Source organism: Vicia villosa, linkage group LG6 (genome assembly GCF_029867415.1).
Source record: "Vicia villosa cultivar HV-30 ecotype Madison, WI linkage group LG6, Vvil1.0, whole genome shotgun sequence".
NCBI classification, from domain to species: domain Eukaryota; kingdom Viridiplantae; phylum Streptophyta; class Magnoliopsida; order Fabales; family Fabaceae; genus Vicia; species Vicia villosa.
Window position 1 is genome coordinate 157,615,273 of NC_081185.1, and position 13,566 is coordinate 157,628,838.

Here is a 13,566-nt window from a genome sequence, read left to right on the forward strand (position 1 = left end):
GCCTATATATATGAAGTTCTGATGAGAAGCAAGGTTAACGATTCTAAAGCAAAACAACTCATATCAACTTGCTGAAACTCTGTTCAAATCAAAACTCAGAATCTTCATCTTCATCAAAGCTCACTACATTGCTGTTGTAATATATTAGTGAGATTAAGCTTAAACGTTAAGAGAAATATCACAGTTTGTGATTATAGCTTTTAAGAAGCATTGTAATACTCTTAGAAAGATTACATTAAGTTGTAAGTAACTAGAGTGATCGTGTTGATCAGAATACTCTAGGAAGTCTTAGCTTGTGTCTAAGCAGTTGTAATTAGAGTGATCACGTGGTGGTCAGGATACTCTAAGAAAGTCTTAGCTTGTGTCTAAGCAGTTGTTCCTGGAGTGATCAGGTTGTGATCAGGATACTCTAGAAGACTTAGTTGCGGACTAAGTGGAAAACCATTGTAATCCGTGCGATTAGTGGATTAAATCCTCAGTTGAGGTAAATCATCTCTGCGGGGGTGGACTGGAGTAGTTTAGTTAACAACGAACCAGGATAAAAATAACTGTGCAATTTATTTTTATCTGTCAAGTTTTTAAAGCTACACTTATTCAAACCCCCCCTTTCTAAGTGTTTTTCTATCCTTCATATATTTATCTTGTTTTTTGAGACTTCGTAGTCGACGAGATTGTTTCTTTCGAAACTTGTTAATTAATGCTTCCAACACCTAGCGTTTCTCAAAGAGTTATCATTTATTATTTATAATAAAACTAACACACTAAACTAATGGGCATTTAAACACAGACCCATTAAACAAGCTAACTTAGGGAACAAGCTAACTTAAACAATTGGGCATAACAAACAAGCCCAATTCGGCATGCTAACAATCCTAGCATACTTCGACTATAATATGTGAACAAACTTCAACGACATGCTAATTTCCTGTCAAATTTTCGAACCAAGAAGCTACCATTCGATCCTACTGTAGTTCGATTCTATATCTCACAAATCTCCACCTTGGAACAAACTCTATAACATCAGGGAACAAACTAGCTTTCTTCATGCAGCTTTAACAACTGCATACAATGGAAAAACTTGCAACTTGGCAATGTCTTGGTGATCATATCAACAACATTGTGATTTGTCAAAACCTTAAGCACTTGGGCTTCTCCACGCTCGATTACCCCTCAGACAAAATGCAGTCTCACATCGATGTGCTTGGTTCGCTCATGATAGGCTGAATTTTTGACAGGTGTATTTCACTTTGACTATCACATTTAATAATGATAAATCGACCATTTAACAATGCTTCTTTCACAACTTTAGTGAGGGAAATATATTCCGCTTCAGTGGTTGATAAGGCCACAACCTTATGAAGTGTCGCTTTCTAGCTGATTGTTTCGCCAAACATCGTGAATACACATCCTAAAATATATTTCATAGAATCCATACAACCTGCATAATCAGAGTCGACATGCCCTTCGATTACTGATTTAATATATTCACCCAAGGCTCTACCACAAATTAAGACTCTGTTCAGAGACTCATTGATGTACTTTAGAATCCACTTCAATGCTTGCTCGTGAGTCTTTCCAGGATTCACCATGTACCTGCTTACAATACTTACTGCATATGCTATGTCGGGTATAGTACAGACCATATCATAGATCAAATAACTTATTATATTAGCTTATGGAATGCTATTCATATAAGCTATTTTGACCTTATTACTAGGACAATGATTTATACTCAACTTGAACTGAGGATTTGTTGGTGTCACAACCGGCTTTGAATTCGACATACCAACTTTGTCGAGAATCTTCTTCAGATATGTCTCTTGAGATAAGCATAATCTTGACTGCTTTCTATCTCTACAGATGTCAATTCCAAGAATCCTGGATGTAGCTCTTAGATCCTTCATGTCGAACTCTTTATTGAGTTTTGCCTTCACCTTCATCACTTACTCAAAATTGTTGCTTGCTATGAGAAAATCATCCACATAAAGCAACAAAATAGCAAATTAATTTCCAGGTCAAAATCTGAAGTAAACGCAGTGGTCGAACTGACTTCTAATGAAACTTATGTGTGCCATGAATATATGGAATCTCCTATTCCATTGTCGAGGAGATTGTTTGTGTCCATATAAATATCTATTCAGCTTGCACACATAATCTTCCTATCTCTTTTCTGCATACCCTTCAAGTTGCTCCATTATGATTGTTTCATCTAGATCTCCATACAAGAAGGCAGACTTCACATTCATCTGTTCAAGTTTTAGGTCAAACTTCACCACCATAATTAACAATATTATGATGGACCTATGGTTTACAATAGGTGAGAACACATCATTGAATTCAATACCTTCTTTTTAAGTGAAACCCATTGCGACCAATATTTCCTTGTATCTTTTCGACATCACTCTTTCGATTCCTTCCTTAATCTTGAAAATCCACTTACAACTGACTAACCTGGCCTCTATAGATTTCTCGATCACCTCTCAAGCATTATTATCATGAAGATATTTCATCTCATCATTCATGGCTTTAAGTCATTCAGTCTTATTTCGACTCCTCATAACTTCCTTATAGTCTATAGGTTCTTCATCTAGAACCTCACTTGCGGATATTAAGGCATACGCTATGAGATATGCATACCTAACTCTCAGAGGTGGCTTGATGACTCTTCTCGGCCTATCTCTTGCCAATAGGTAGTCATCGACAGTTTCCTTAACTTCCTCAGTATCTTCAGCATCTTGTGCTTCTTCCTTGACATCGTCTGGGATATGCAATTCAACATCAACATGCTCTACCTCAACATGAATCTCTACGTGTTCCATCTCTTCAGATATTTCTGCACTTCGACCAACATCATCGGTTTTCTTGAAAGCCATTTAAGCTTTGTTAAAAACTATATCTCGACTGGTGATACACCTTGTGTGACCTGGATCTAGGCACCATAGCCTATAAGCTTTGAATTCTATAGGGTATCCCATGAACATACATCTCAGAGCTCTAGGTTCGACCTTGTCTTGCCTAATGTGAGCATTGGCTACGCAACCAAATACTCTAAGTTTGTCGAGATATGGTGGTTGTCCCGTTCAAACTTCTTTAGGTGTCTTCATATCTAACGCAGTCGAAGGACATTTGTTTATCATATATGTTGTTATCGAAACAACCTTTTCCCAAAACACCTTCTTTAGCCCAATACTAGTCAACATGCATCTAACTCTTTCCAAAACGATTCGATTAAATCTTCTAGCAAAACCATTTTGTTGGGGAGTGCCTGCAGTATTTTTGTGTTTGGAAATACCAGAGGCTCCACAAAAACTATTGAATGCCTCATTGCAAAATCCAAGGCTATTGTCAACACTCAACCTCTTGACCTTTCTGCTAGTTTGATTTTCGACCAGAGTCTTCCAAATTTTGAAATTCTCAAAATTTCCATCCTTAGTCTTCTGGATGAATACCCATAACTTTCTAGAATAATCATTAACTATGGATAGAAAATATCTTGCTCCTGAATGTAATGAACACCTCGCAGGCCCCCAAAGACCAACATGGATGTAATCAAAGGATCCATGTGTTCTTTGTTTGCCTCAGTTAAACTTCACTATGCCAGATTTTCTAAGTACATAGGGTTCACAAAACTTTAGCTTTTCGAATTTGTCACCACCACCAAGCAGATTTTGTTTCCCTAATTCGAACAATCCCCTTTCAATGACACGACCCAACCTCATGTGCCAAATTTCTTTCTTCGACACAGTTTCATGGATGCAATATCTGCATAACCACTTACAACTTCAACCTCAAGGATATACAAGCCTTATTTCTTCACGCCTCTCAAGATTTTCTTTGACCCTTTCACGACCCTTGAGTTACCTTTCTCTCCTTGAAAACATATCCCTTCTTTCGAATTCACCAAGAGAAATCAAATTTCTCTTTAAATCAGGAACATACCTGACTTCAGTCAACAATCTTATTGACTCATCAAGGAGCTTAAATCTCACAAATTCAACACCTCCACTCTTGCAAGCTTTGTTGTTTCCCAACAATACAGATCCACCATCTTGATCACATAGTTTCTCGAATTAGTCTTTGTTTGGATTCATGTGCCAAGTGCAACCTGAATCCATAATCCACTCCTTACTCGAGTCACTGCTTGAAACCACAAGAACATCAGATGAGTCAAAATCATCTTGAATAATGGTTGCATTGCCATTATCCTTACCTTCATGATCTTTCAGGCGTTCATGACACACTTTTCTTGTATGACCCTCCTTCTTAAAATGATAACATCGAATACCAGATGCATCACCACTATAAGACTTTTGTTGACTTTTACCATTTTTTTGTCGAACTAGCCATCTCTCTTTGTGAATTTTGCCTTAACCAACAAGCCTTCACCAGTCATCGAAGGCTTGTTGGTCAGAGACTCTCTTCCATACAATAAAGTTTCTTTAAAGTGAGCATGTGATCTGGACAAAGTACAAAGCAGCAACAGGGCTTGATCTTCATCATTGATCTTGACATCAATATTTTAAAGATAAAGAATCAGTTTGTTAAACATATCCAACTGTTCAGCCAAGACTTTGTCTTGACTAATCTTGAATGAATACAGAGTCTCCTTCAAGTAGAGGCGATTGAACGGCGATTTGGTCATGTACAAACACCCGAGTTTGGACCATAAACTCACCGCCGTCGTGTATAAACTTTCGAGTTTGAACCACAAACTCATCGCCGTCGTCTCTTTTGAAACTTGTCAGAGAACCTTATTGCCAAGGCTCGATAAGATGGCGCTGTGGGCTTTCTCTATCATAGTCATTTTCTCCTTCTCCGTTAACACATCGTTCATGTCTGCGACACCCTTCAACGCTTCTAACCAACCTTGTTGAACCAGTTCAACTTTCATCTTCAAGTGCCACATTTTCTCCCACTTGGATGGATATTTATTTTGAATATAGGCATACGCCTCATCGTTTTGAATATCCGTCTTCCGTCTAAAAAACATTAATCAAACTTGGATGGAAAAAGATTGGGTGGTTGTACATCCACTTGCTCCTCAAATAAGCGCGTGGGATGCGCATGCCTCGCTGCTTTGAATATTCGTCTCCCGCCAAGAAATTTCATTTAAAAAACTTGGATTAAAAAAGGAACGAGTGGATGCACATCCATTTGCCCCTAGAATAAACGAGTGGGTGGCGTACGCCTCATTGCTCAAATTATTTACCTTCCTCCTAAAAACAATCAAAACCAATCAAACTTCATTTTCCGCCCGTGCGCGACTAAGTAATTTCTCAACCGACGTTTACCGCCCAAACACATATCTATTTATCCACAAATCTCTTTTATCGCCTAAGCACGAGTCTTTTTCAATCAATGAGTCTTTTTACCGCCCAAACGCAACTAAACTCATTTTGAAGAAAAACGATAATTTGTTCAATGTAATTTTAACGGGCTCATGGAAAAAGCCCAATATATTTTATACGGGCTTATGGAAAAGCCCAATAAATTCCTATAAATCTACCTTGATCAACAACGAAAGATAGTCTTTTCCACAAAAAAAAAATCAACCAACGAAGATAAGAAGAACCATCACCGCCAAACTGCCGAATTCATAGTGAATCAATTTCTTTCTCATTCTCATTCATCTTCTTCCCTAAACTCTATCAATCTCTTGTTCTGCGTTTATTCACATCATGGCAACAGCTTCAGGTAATTCATCTCCTTTCCCCAATTCAATTCAAATCAACTTTAGGATCTCTGATTATCTTAGGGTTTCCGCCATCAACTTCGCTTTCTATAAATCATTATTGTTTTTCAAGCAAATTAGGATCATGCTTAACAACCTGTGTATAGATCAGATCGATTGCGTTACTAATGATACACACATGATAATTTCGTAAAGAATTTTTTTGGTACGAAATTGGGTTAGGGTTTGTTGATTTTAAACTTTACATTTTTTGTTTCGAGAGTTGCTTTCGCTTATGTAATTTTAATTTAAACACGGTTATATACTTTGCAATTTGATTTGTTGCTTAGTTAGACGGTTTGTGGATGTTTGTTAAATTTGTATGGGATGGATTGCAGTGGCATTCAAATCAAGGGAAGATCATCGAAAGCAGATTGAGCTCGAGGAGGCCCGTAAAGCTGGGCTTGCACCTGCTGAGCTTGATGAAGATGGAAAGGAAATCAATCCCCATATTCCTCAGTATATGTCATCTGCACCTTGGTATCTTAATGCTGAGAGACCTGTACGTTTTTCCACTCCCTTTTATTTTTGTATTTATTTGTAACAGCAACAATTAATCTTTCAATTAATCATAAAGGGATAATGCAAGTCTGCGTATATGAAATTGAATTGGTAGAGACAAGCGTTTTTTTTGTTCTCCAAACTAGTATTTGACATATAAAAATTGACATATTCTTCTGTGGTTTTCTTCTTTCCATGTAGAGTTTGAAACATCAAAGGAAATGGAAATCTGATCCCAATTACACTAAATCTTGGTACGATAGAGGTGCTAAAATTTTTCAGGCCAGCAAGTATAGGAAAGGTGCATGTGAGAAGTAAGTGATCTCTTTCACAATTTCAAGAGCCTTGTATGTTGTGTTGTTGTCTATAAACATAATAAGAAAATGAGATTTATTATTTGGCTACATCTTTTTTGGACTGTGTTTGTGCCTTATCTCAGTAGTTGTCAAACTCTCTTGAGTATGAAAATCCTGTTACCTTGTTTGCAAAAACTGTCCTACTATTACAAATGAACCCACACAATCTTTTAACTATACTTTTCTAGTTTCTTTACAAGCTTGGATTAATGCATGATCTTTGTCAAAATCACCTCTTGGCTGATTTTGTTAGATATTTGTGGTTAATTGCACCTCCTTTGCACTGCATATTCAGTTTATAAGTGTTATAGCTAATTACTTAACTTAGTTTTGGGATCTTATATTGTTTGGTTTTATTATAGAGTTTGATAGACCTGCTTGTCTCTGCATATATTTAGATTTCCTTCGTCTTCCAAGTTTAGGTTATTATGTTAATACTCATATTTTTATAGTTGTGGAGCAATGACACATGCTGCCAAGGCATGCATGGAAAGACCACGAAAAGTAGGAGCAAAACATACAAACAAGCACATTGCTGCTGATGAAAAGGTAGAAACTTTTGAGCTTGACTATGATGGCAAACGAGATAGATGGAATGGGTATGACGCGTCAACCTACGCCAGAGTCATTGAGAGATATGAAGCCAGAGATGATGCTCGAAAGAAGTACTTGAAGGAACAACAGCTGGAGAAATTGGAGAAGGGTGACCAAAATGATGAGGGTGCTGCTATTGATGAGGTTGAAGACGAAGATGATTTGAGGGTAGATGAGGCAAAGGTTGATGAAAGCAAACAAATGGACTTTGCAAAGGTTGAGAAGCGTGTGCGAACAACAGGTGGTGGGAGTACTGGAACTGTGAGGTAATTGTTATGTGGCTATCATTGTAAAATTGCAAGGCCAGGTTGATTGGTCCTAAATTTACTATTAATACTTATATTATTTTCTTACATGGATTATAACTGAAATGTCTTAAACCTTCAGGAATCTACGAATTCGAGAGGATACCGCAAAATATCTTCTCAATCTCGATGTAAATTCAGCCCATTATGACCCCAAGACCAGGTCCATGCGTGAAGATCCTCTTCCCGAGGCAGATCCAAATGAAAAGTTTTACTTGGTAATTTGTCTCTAAGATTAATTTTGTCAGGAAACTAGATGTTTTTATTTCTTTTTTATTGCTTTTGCATGTTAATCTTGTATTTAGGTTAAAATTTGTATATGTTTTGTAGGGTGATAACCAATATAGAAATAGTGGTCAAGCCTTGGAATTCAAAGACTTAAACATCCATGCTTGGGAAGCTTTTGACAAGGGACAAGATGTTCACATGCAAGCAGCTCCTTCCCAAGCCGAATTGCTCTATAAGAATTTCAAGGTCATGAAGGATAAATTGAAATCTCAAACAAAGGAAACTATTATTGAGAAGTATGGCAATGCAGCTGACGATGACAAGCTTCCAAGAGAACTTCTGCTGGGTCAGAGTGAGAGGCAAGTTGAGTATGACCGTGCTGGTAGAATTATTAAGGGACAGGTATGACATGCATTCTATATCTTTATTCTTTCCCAAATATAAGTTGCATACCACTCTTACTTGTGCTTCTTTGTTATATCACTGGATTTTATAAATGTTCCGTTGATTTCCTCAAGGCTTCACTATTGATTTTTGTTTAACTGTAAGCATTGTGCTTTTATGTTTTGCCGGTTGTTAGGATGATAATAACTGTCATTTATCTGTTGCTTCTAATAGGAAGCTGCAATCCCCAGAAGCAAGTATGAAGAAGATGTTTACATTAACAACCACACAACTGTTTGGGGTTCATGGTGGAAGGATCACCAATGGGGTTTTAAGTGCTGCAAGCAGACAATACGCAACAGTTATTGTACTGGTACAGCTGGTATTGAGGCTGCTGAAGCTGCAAATGATCTAATGAGAGCTAATATTGCTCGTAAAGAAGCTGCTGCAGGTTCGTATGCTGATACCATACCCACTTTGCCTCTTCTCCTTATCTTTGCTATTAATTTCTTCTGATAATTGCTTGTTCAGTGCATCTTGATTTTTAACTATATTCATAATTCCTTACAGAGGATACTACACCAGTAGAAGAGAAAAGGCCTGCTACATGGGGAAGTGATCTCCCAGAGGACCTAGTTCTGGATGAAAAGTTACTTGCCGATGCACTGAAAAAGGAGGATCAAAGAAAGAGAGAAGAGAAAGATGAGAGGAAGCGTAAATATAATGTTAAATGGAATGATGAGGTTACTCAAGAGGACATGGAGGCATACAGGATGAAGAAGGTGCATCATGATGATCCAATGAATAAATTCATGAACTAAGCTACAAATCTTTCTGTAGTTTTCTTACTGCCAGAATGATTGGTGAGAAAGAAGAATAGAATAGAACAGCTTCGTGGATAGATTTTAGCTTTTGGAATGTATTTTATCCTTCTTCCTTTATAACTTCCAGCGTGACATGTATATCCACGGTGTTACTTGTCTCTTGAGAGAGAGACATTGGGGCAAATGATTTACCAGTTTAAGTACTAGTATGTTTTACTTGTCTCTGAGAGACCTTGGGGCAAATGACTTACCAGTTTAAATATATTCACCTAGTAATGTATTGAATGTATTTACCAGCTCAATGTTTTATTTAAAGTGATTTACCAGTTGAAATAAAACACTTGAAATAAGATGGAGGAAGAACCCACCCATAATAATATATACAGATGGATTGCCTTGCAACAACTTTTTCACGGGCTTTATCCATTCTAGTAGTTGAGTCAAATATTTTATCTGCCTACATCAACAGAATAGTTTCACTTGTTTGGAAAATGTGAATTCTTGTTAAAATGAAACACACGATGAAGCAAGGATTGTAATAAGGACAAAATTATACTCATCAAAGACTAACTACTTTATTTAATATTGTGATAGGAGAGTCCCATTAATTGGTTAAAAAAATATTCCAAAATCAAGCATGAAATTTTTGTGCAGAATTTACGATGATGCAGATGGTCATATGACAATCTAGATATGTTTGATAACGGTCTTTTCATCACGAGCTTATAGCTTATTTTGTTAGCTAATAACTTATTTTGCTAGCTTATAGCTTATTTCTCAGATGCTATTTTAAATAGCGTTTTAGCTTATAGTTTTTCATTTTTACTTCCTTTTTATCCTTATTATTTTAACAAAATTTCTATTTTATCCTTTATAATTTACTTTAATTTAAAATAAAATAATTATGTATTAAATATTTTTATTTCATTTTATAGTTATAAGTTAGTCGTACCGCTAATTTTACCAAACAATTCAATTAGCTTATCAACTACCAGTCTCAATCATTAGCTATAAGTTATAAACTATCAGCCGCCAGCCATCAATCATAAGTTATAAACTATCAGCTAACTTATCAACCACCCACTATTTTTACCAAACAGACCTAAGTAACTAATGATGATAATAATGATAATGTTCTGGACCGGCCCAATTAGTCCAATTGGCCCAATCCACCCTTTGGTCCAATGCACTCCGATCCATACACGCGACATCCTTCCCCGGCCTGCTATGGGCAAACACAAGACGTAACCGAGCACGCTGAAGCCCCGTGCTCGGCAACGACAAGTTATCCGCGTTTCCTGGTCGAAAACCACGCGTAGGCCCTCAAAAGGTGGAGTCCATTTCATAGAGCTGCCCTATAAATAGCTCTCTAACCCTATAGGGCAAGGTAATCACTTTTTTACCCAAAATCTCTCACTTTTTCTGTTGTACCTTGTTGTCCAAACACTTACTTTGGCATCGGAGTGCCTTGCAGGTACAACCATCTTTTTTCTCTCAACCATTCCGGAATTCAAGCTTCATCGTTGCTGGCCACCTGTTCTGCTCGTAAAGATTAGATAATAATAATAATAATAAATAACTAATAAAATGCAAATGACAATAATAATAATAATAGAAACAACAAAAATTTAAAAATGGAAATGAGGGGCCAAAGTAAAAAAGTCCCCTTTGACTTTTGGTGAATTGGGTCTACTTTTCGACTTAAACCAAAGACTCAGATGAATACAGTGACCCAAACATACTGATCATGTGAAGATGCCTTACTCCGACAAATAACTATGCCTCAGAGAAAATTATATTTCTTAGATGAAACCTTTATGCCTTACGCAAAGACCTAAAGACTCAGACAAAGTAATATGTTTTAGTCATGAACAAATGACTTATAGACTAATGATTCATAGGAAATCTCAAGTTACTGATCTAGATAAGAACAAATGAAATGGTGGACAAAATTTAGAGTGTGACACGTAACAAATGGAAACATACTTACATAACATCCCCTCAACCAAAAAGCTTGCTTCCATTCATCCACTAAGATACTTTACCAAAAATATCCTTCATATTCACATCTTCAAGTCTTTAGGTGTTTATGCTATCTTCTAATTCCCTCAGTCTCTAGAAATATATTATAACCTTGATCAACATCATGTGTTTTATTAGGCTATCCGCCATATCATAGAGAATATAAGTGTTATGTGCTGTCAGTAGTAAGATCTTTATTTCTAGGCATGTCATATTTGAAGTAAATACGTTTCGCTTTTGCTTTTCTACCTTAAATGCTCCTGACACAGTTGACTATATTTTTTTTCCAGATAATGACTCCACCCTTTTCCTTCCTTCCTTCTTATTCCTATGACACCGGTACACAAAATACTCCAACGCCAATGACCTTCAATTTAGCAATTCACAAACATCAACCTCAAACCCACATTCATCTACGTCCTCTCCCAACCAACTCTCCCCACCGCCTTTTCCTCCACACCTATATCTCCTTCTCCTCCAACTCATGACAAACAACAAACCTCAATTACTACATTGCTGCCCACACCTTCACCTTGACCAATATTACCATAATTCTCACCTCAAATGACTACCAGATACCATCTGGATCGGAAGTTTGGGAAATTTCAGCCATATCGAAACTGATCGCAGGATGTCTCTTTCCATAGAGAAATCAGGACGCCATTCCAATAACACCATTGGCATATTTCGGATTGAGTATGAGCCTTTCATCATGACTTCTTCTCTATCATCCATAGTCTTGAACTTCAGGATAAAGTAACCTTCATCATTGTAAAACATTTCCGGTAACTGCACAAAATTCCATTCTTTAGCCATGAAATTCTTCACTGCATTCATGCTCAGGTCCCCTCCTATCACGTACATGATCATTGAGGTATCCCAGAACCGAATTTCATTTTCAACATCCTCTTCTTTGATCTCCACAACTGGTTTTCCATTGACAATCGTTGGCGCCACAAACTTCAGAGCTTTTCCATTTGCTGTTCGCCGGTTACCCCTAATTACATCAACCCACAGCTTAGCACCATCTTTCTGATTGCAATTTTCCTTCTCACCTTCACATTCCTGAATCTTAGGGTTTAGATTAACCCCAATTTTCAGCGTAGGAACTTCCTCATCCCGCTTCTCCTCTTCCCTCTTGTCTTCCTTCCTCACATCTCCCCCTTCCGATATAATCTCCGGAGTAGTCGCCGTTTGCTTGACAATCGGATCATTCGCTGTTAACGGAGTGACCTGTTTCGGTGGTCGCCCCCGTTTCTTCGCTGCTGAACCTCTCGTCATTTCAAATCCAGCACTTGTAAAAATCTATTTTTTTTAAAACTTACCACTTTAATCACTTAAAGAATGCCCTTGAGTGCCCCAAGGGCACTGGTTAGCATTTTCCTTTTTTTATTTAGATTTAAAAAATTAATTATTACAAACATTTAAAATTGTATATATGAAAGATAAAGAATAAAATTAAAAGACGTAAGATAATGTAAATGCACATGGAAAGAAAAAAAAAAGTAAAGTTCATGGATATGTGGTAATTGATGTTGATCTTGGAAGAGATCAGAAAAATTATGCTGATGAAAAATCTTAAGTTAGGAAAAATATATAAACAGTGAACCTTAATTAATTTTCTAATTTATTATTGGGCCTTACATTACCTTCTTCTTCATTTTGTAAGGTTGTATATTAGTATTATATTTTTTTTTTGAGAATTTTATTTTTTAAATTATGATATAAATTAATTTTATAAAGATAGTTAATAATAGGAGTGACAAAATGGGCCGCCAGCCCCATCCCGTCTTAAGCCCGCTAAAAAACGAGCGGGACGGTCAAGTCCGACAAATGAAATGCGCATAAAAATCATGCCCGCTCTGCCAAGATGACGGGTTGGCGGACGGCGGGCTTGTATGCCTATTTTTTATTTATATATATTTTTTATTTTTTAAATAGATTAATAGACTTTATTTACTTTTAAATTAAATTTTGCACTTATTTTTTTAAAAGTTTTTTTTATAAAGGCATTTTTTAACAAATTTTAATTAAAAATAATATAAATATTTACAAATAAATGTATGAATTAAAACCATCAAAATTGAAATTACTAAAATTAATTAAAAATGGTGGAGTTAAGGCGAGACAAGCTGAATGAATAGGCGAGGCGGTTTTGACGGATATCTGGCTTTGGTGGGGCGAGTTTTGGTGGGAGGCGGACCACGACTCGCCAATTTTTTGGGATGCACCGGTCAATCTAGCGGACCACGACCCATTTTACCCCTAATTAATAATATTTTATTTAATTTTTAAATATAAATATAAATATATGATTCAATTATAGTTTAATCGATTAAACCTTAAGCGCATATATTATCAATTTATTCTTCAATTCGGTTTTTAAATCATTATCAAACAAACATTGGACCATATTTCTAAATATATCTTTTGTTTCCACTATTTATTCCTAAATATTATTTTTATTTCCACTTATCAAACACACATTGATTGACTATATTTTTTTCCCATTATTTATTCTAAATATATTACTTTTATTTCTACTTATCAAACAAACATTGTAATATTTTACTTTCTTATTCTGTTCTCTCAAACAAAGACACCCATTTAATTATATAACC

The 13,566-nt window shown here is 36.3% G+C and overlaps 1 protein-coding gene across 1 annotated transcript; it reads left to right on the top strand.

Annotated features, from left to right (window-relative positions):
- The first annotated feature begins 5,522 nt into the window (after nt 1–5,522).
- LOC131610754 (pre-mRNA-splicing factor SLU7-A-like) lies at nt 5,523–9,219 on the top strand. The gene is made up of 8 exons (XM_058882792.1): nt 5,523–5,694; nt 6,070–6,233; nt 6,434–6,546; nt 7,041–7,448; nt 7,570–7,705; nt 7,818–8,117; nt 8,334–8,550; nt 8,670–9,219. Exons 1-8 carry the CDS (start codon nt 5,679–5,681, stop codon nt 8,918–8,920), a joined length of 1,605 nt encoding a protein of 534 aa, XP_058738775.1. The 5' UTR covers nt 5,523–5,678; the 3' UTR covers nt 8,921–9,219.
- Nucleotides 9,220–13,566: the final 4,347 nt, after the last annotated feature.

What these genes read in the sequence shown, in the direction of transcription:
- LOC131610754 (XM_058882792.1), top strand. An exon ending in GTAGAATTATTAAGGGACAG is followed by an intron (nt 8,118 to 8,333) that starts GTATGACATGCA and finishes TGCTTCTAATAG; the next exon opens with GAAGCTGCAATCCCCAGAAG. An exon ending in TCGTAAAGAAGCTGCTGCAG is followed by an intron (nt 8,551 to 8,669) that starts GTTCGTATGCTG and finishes AATTCCTTACAG; the next exon opens with AGGATACTACACCAGTAGAA.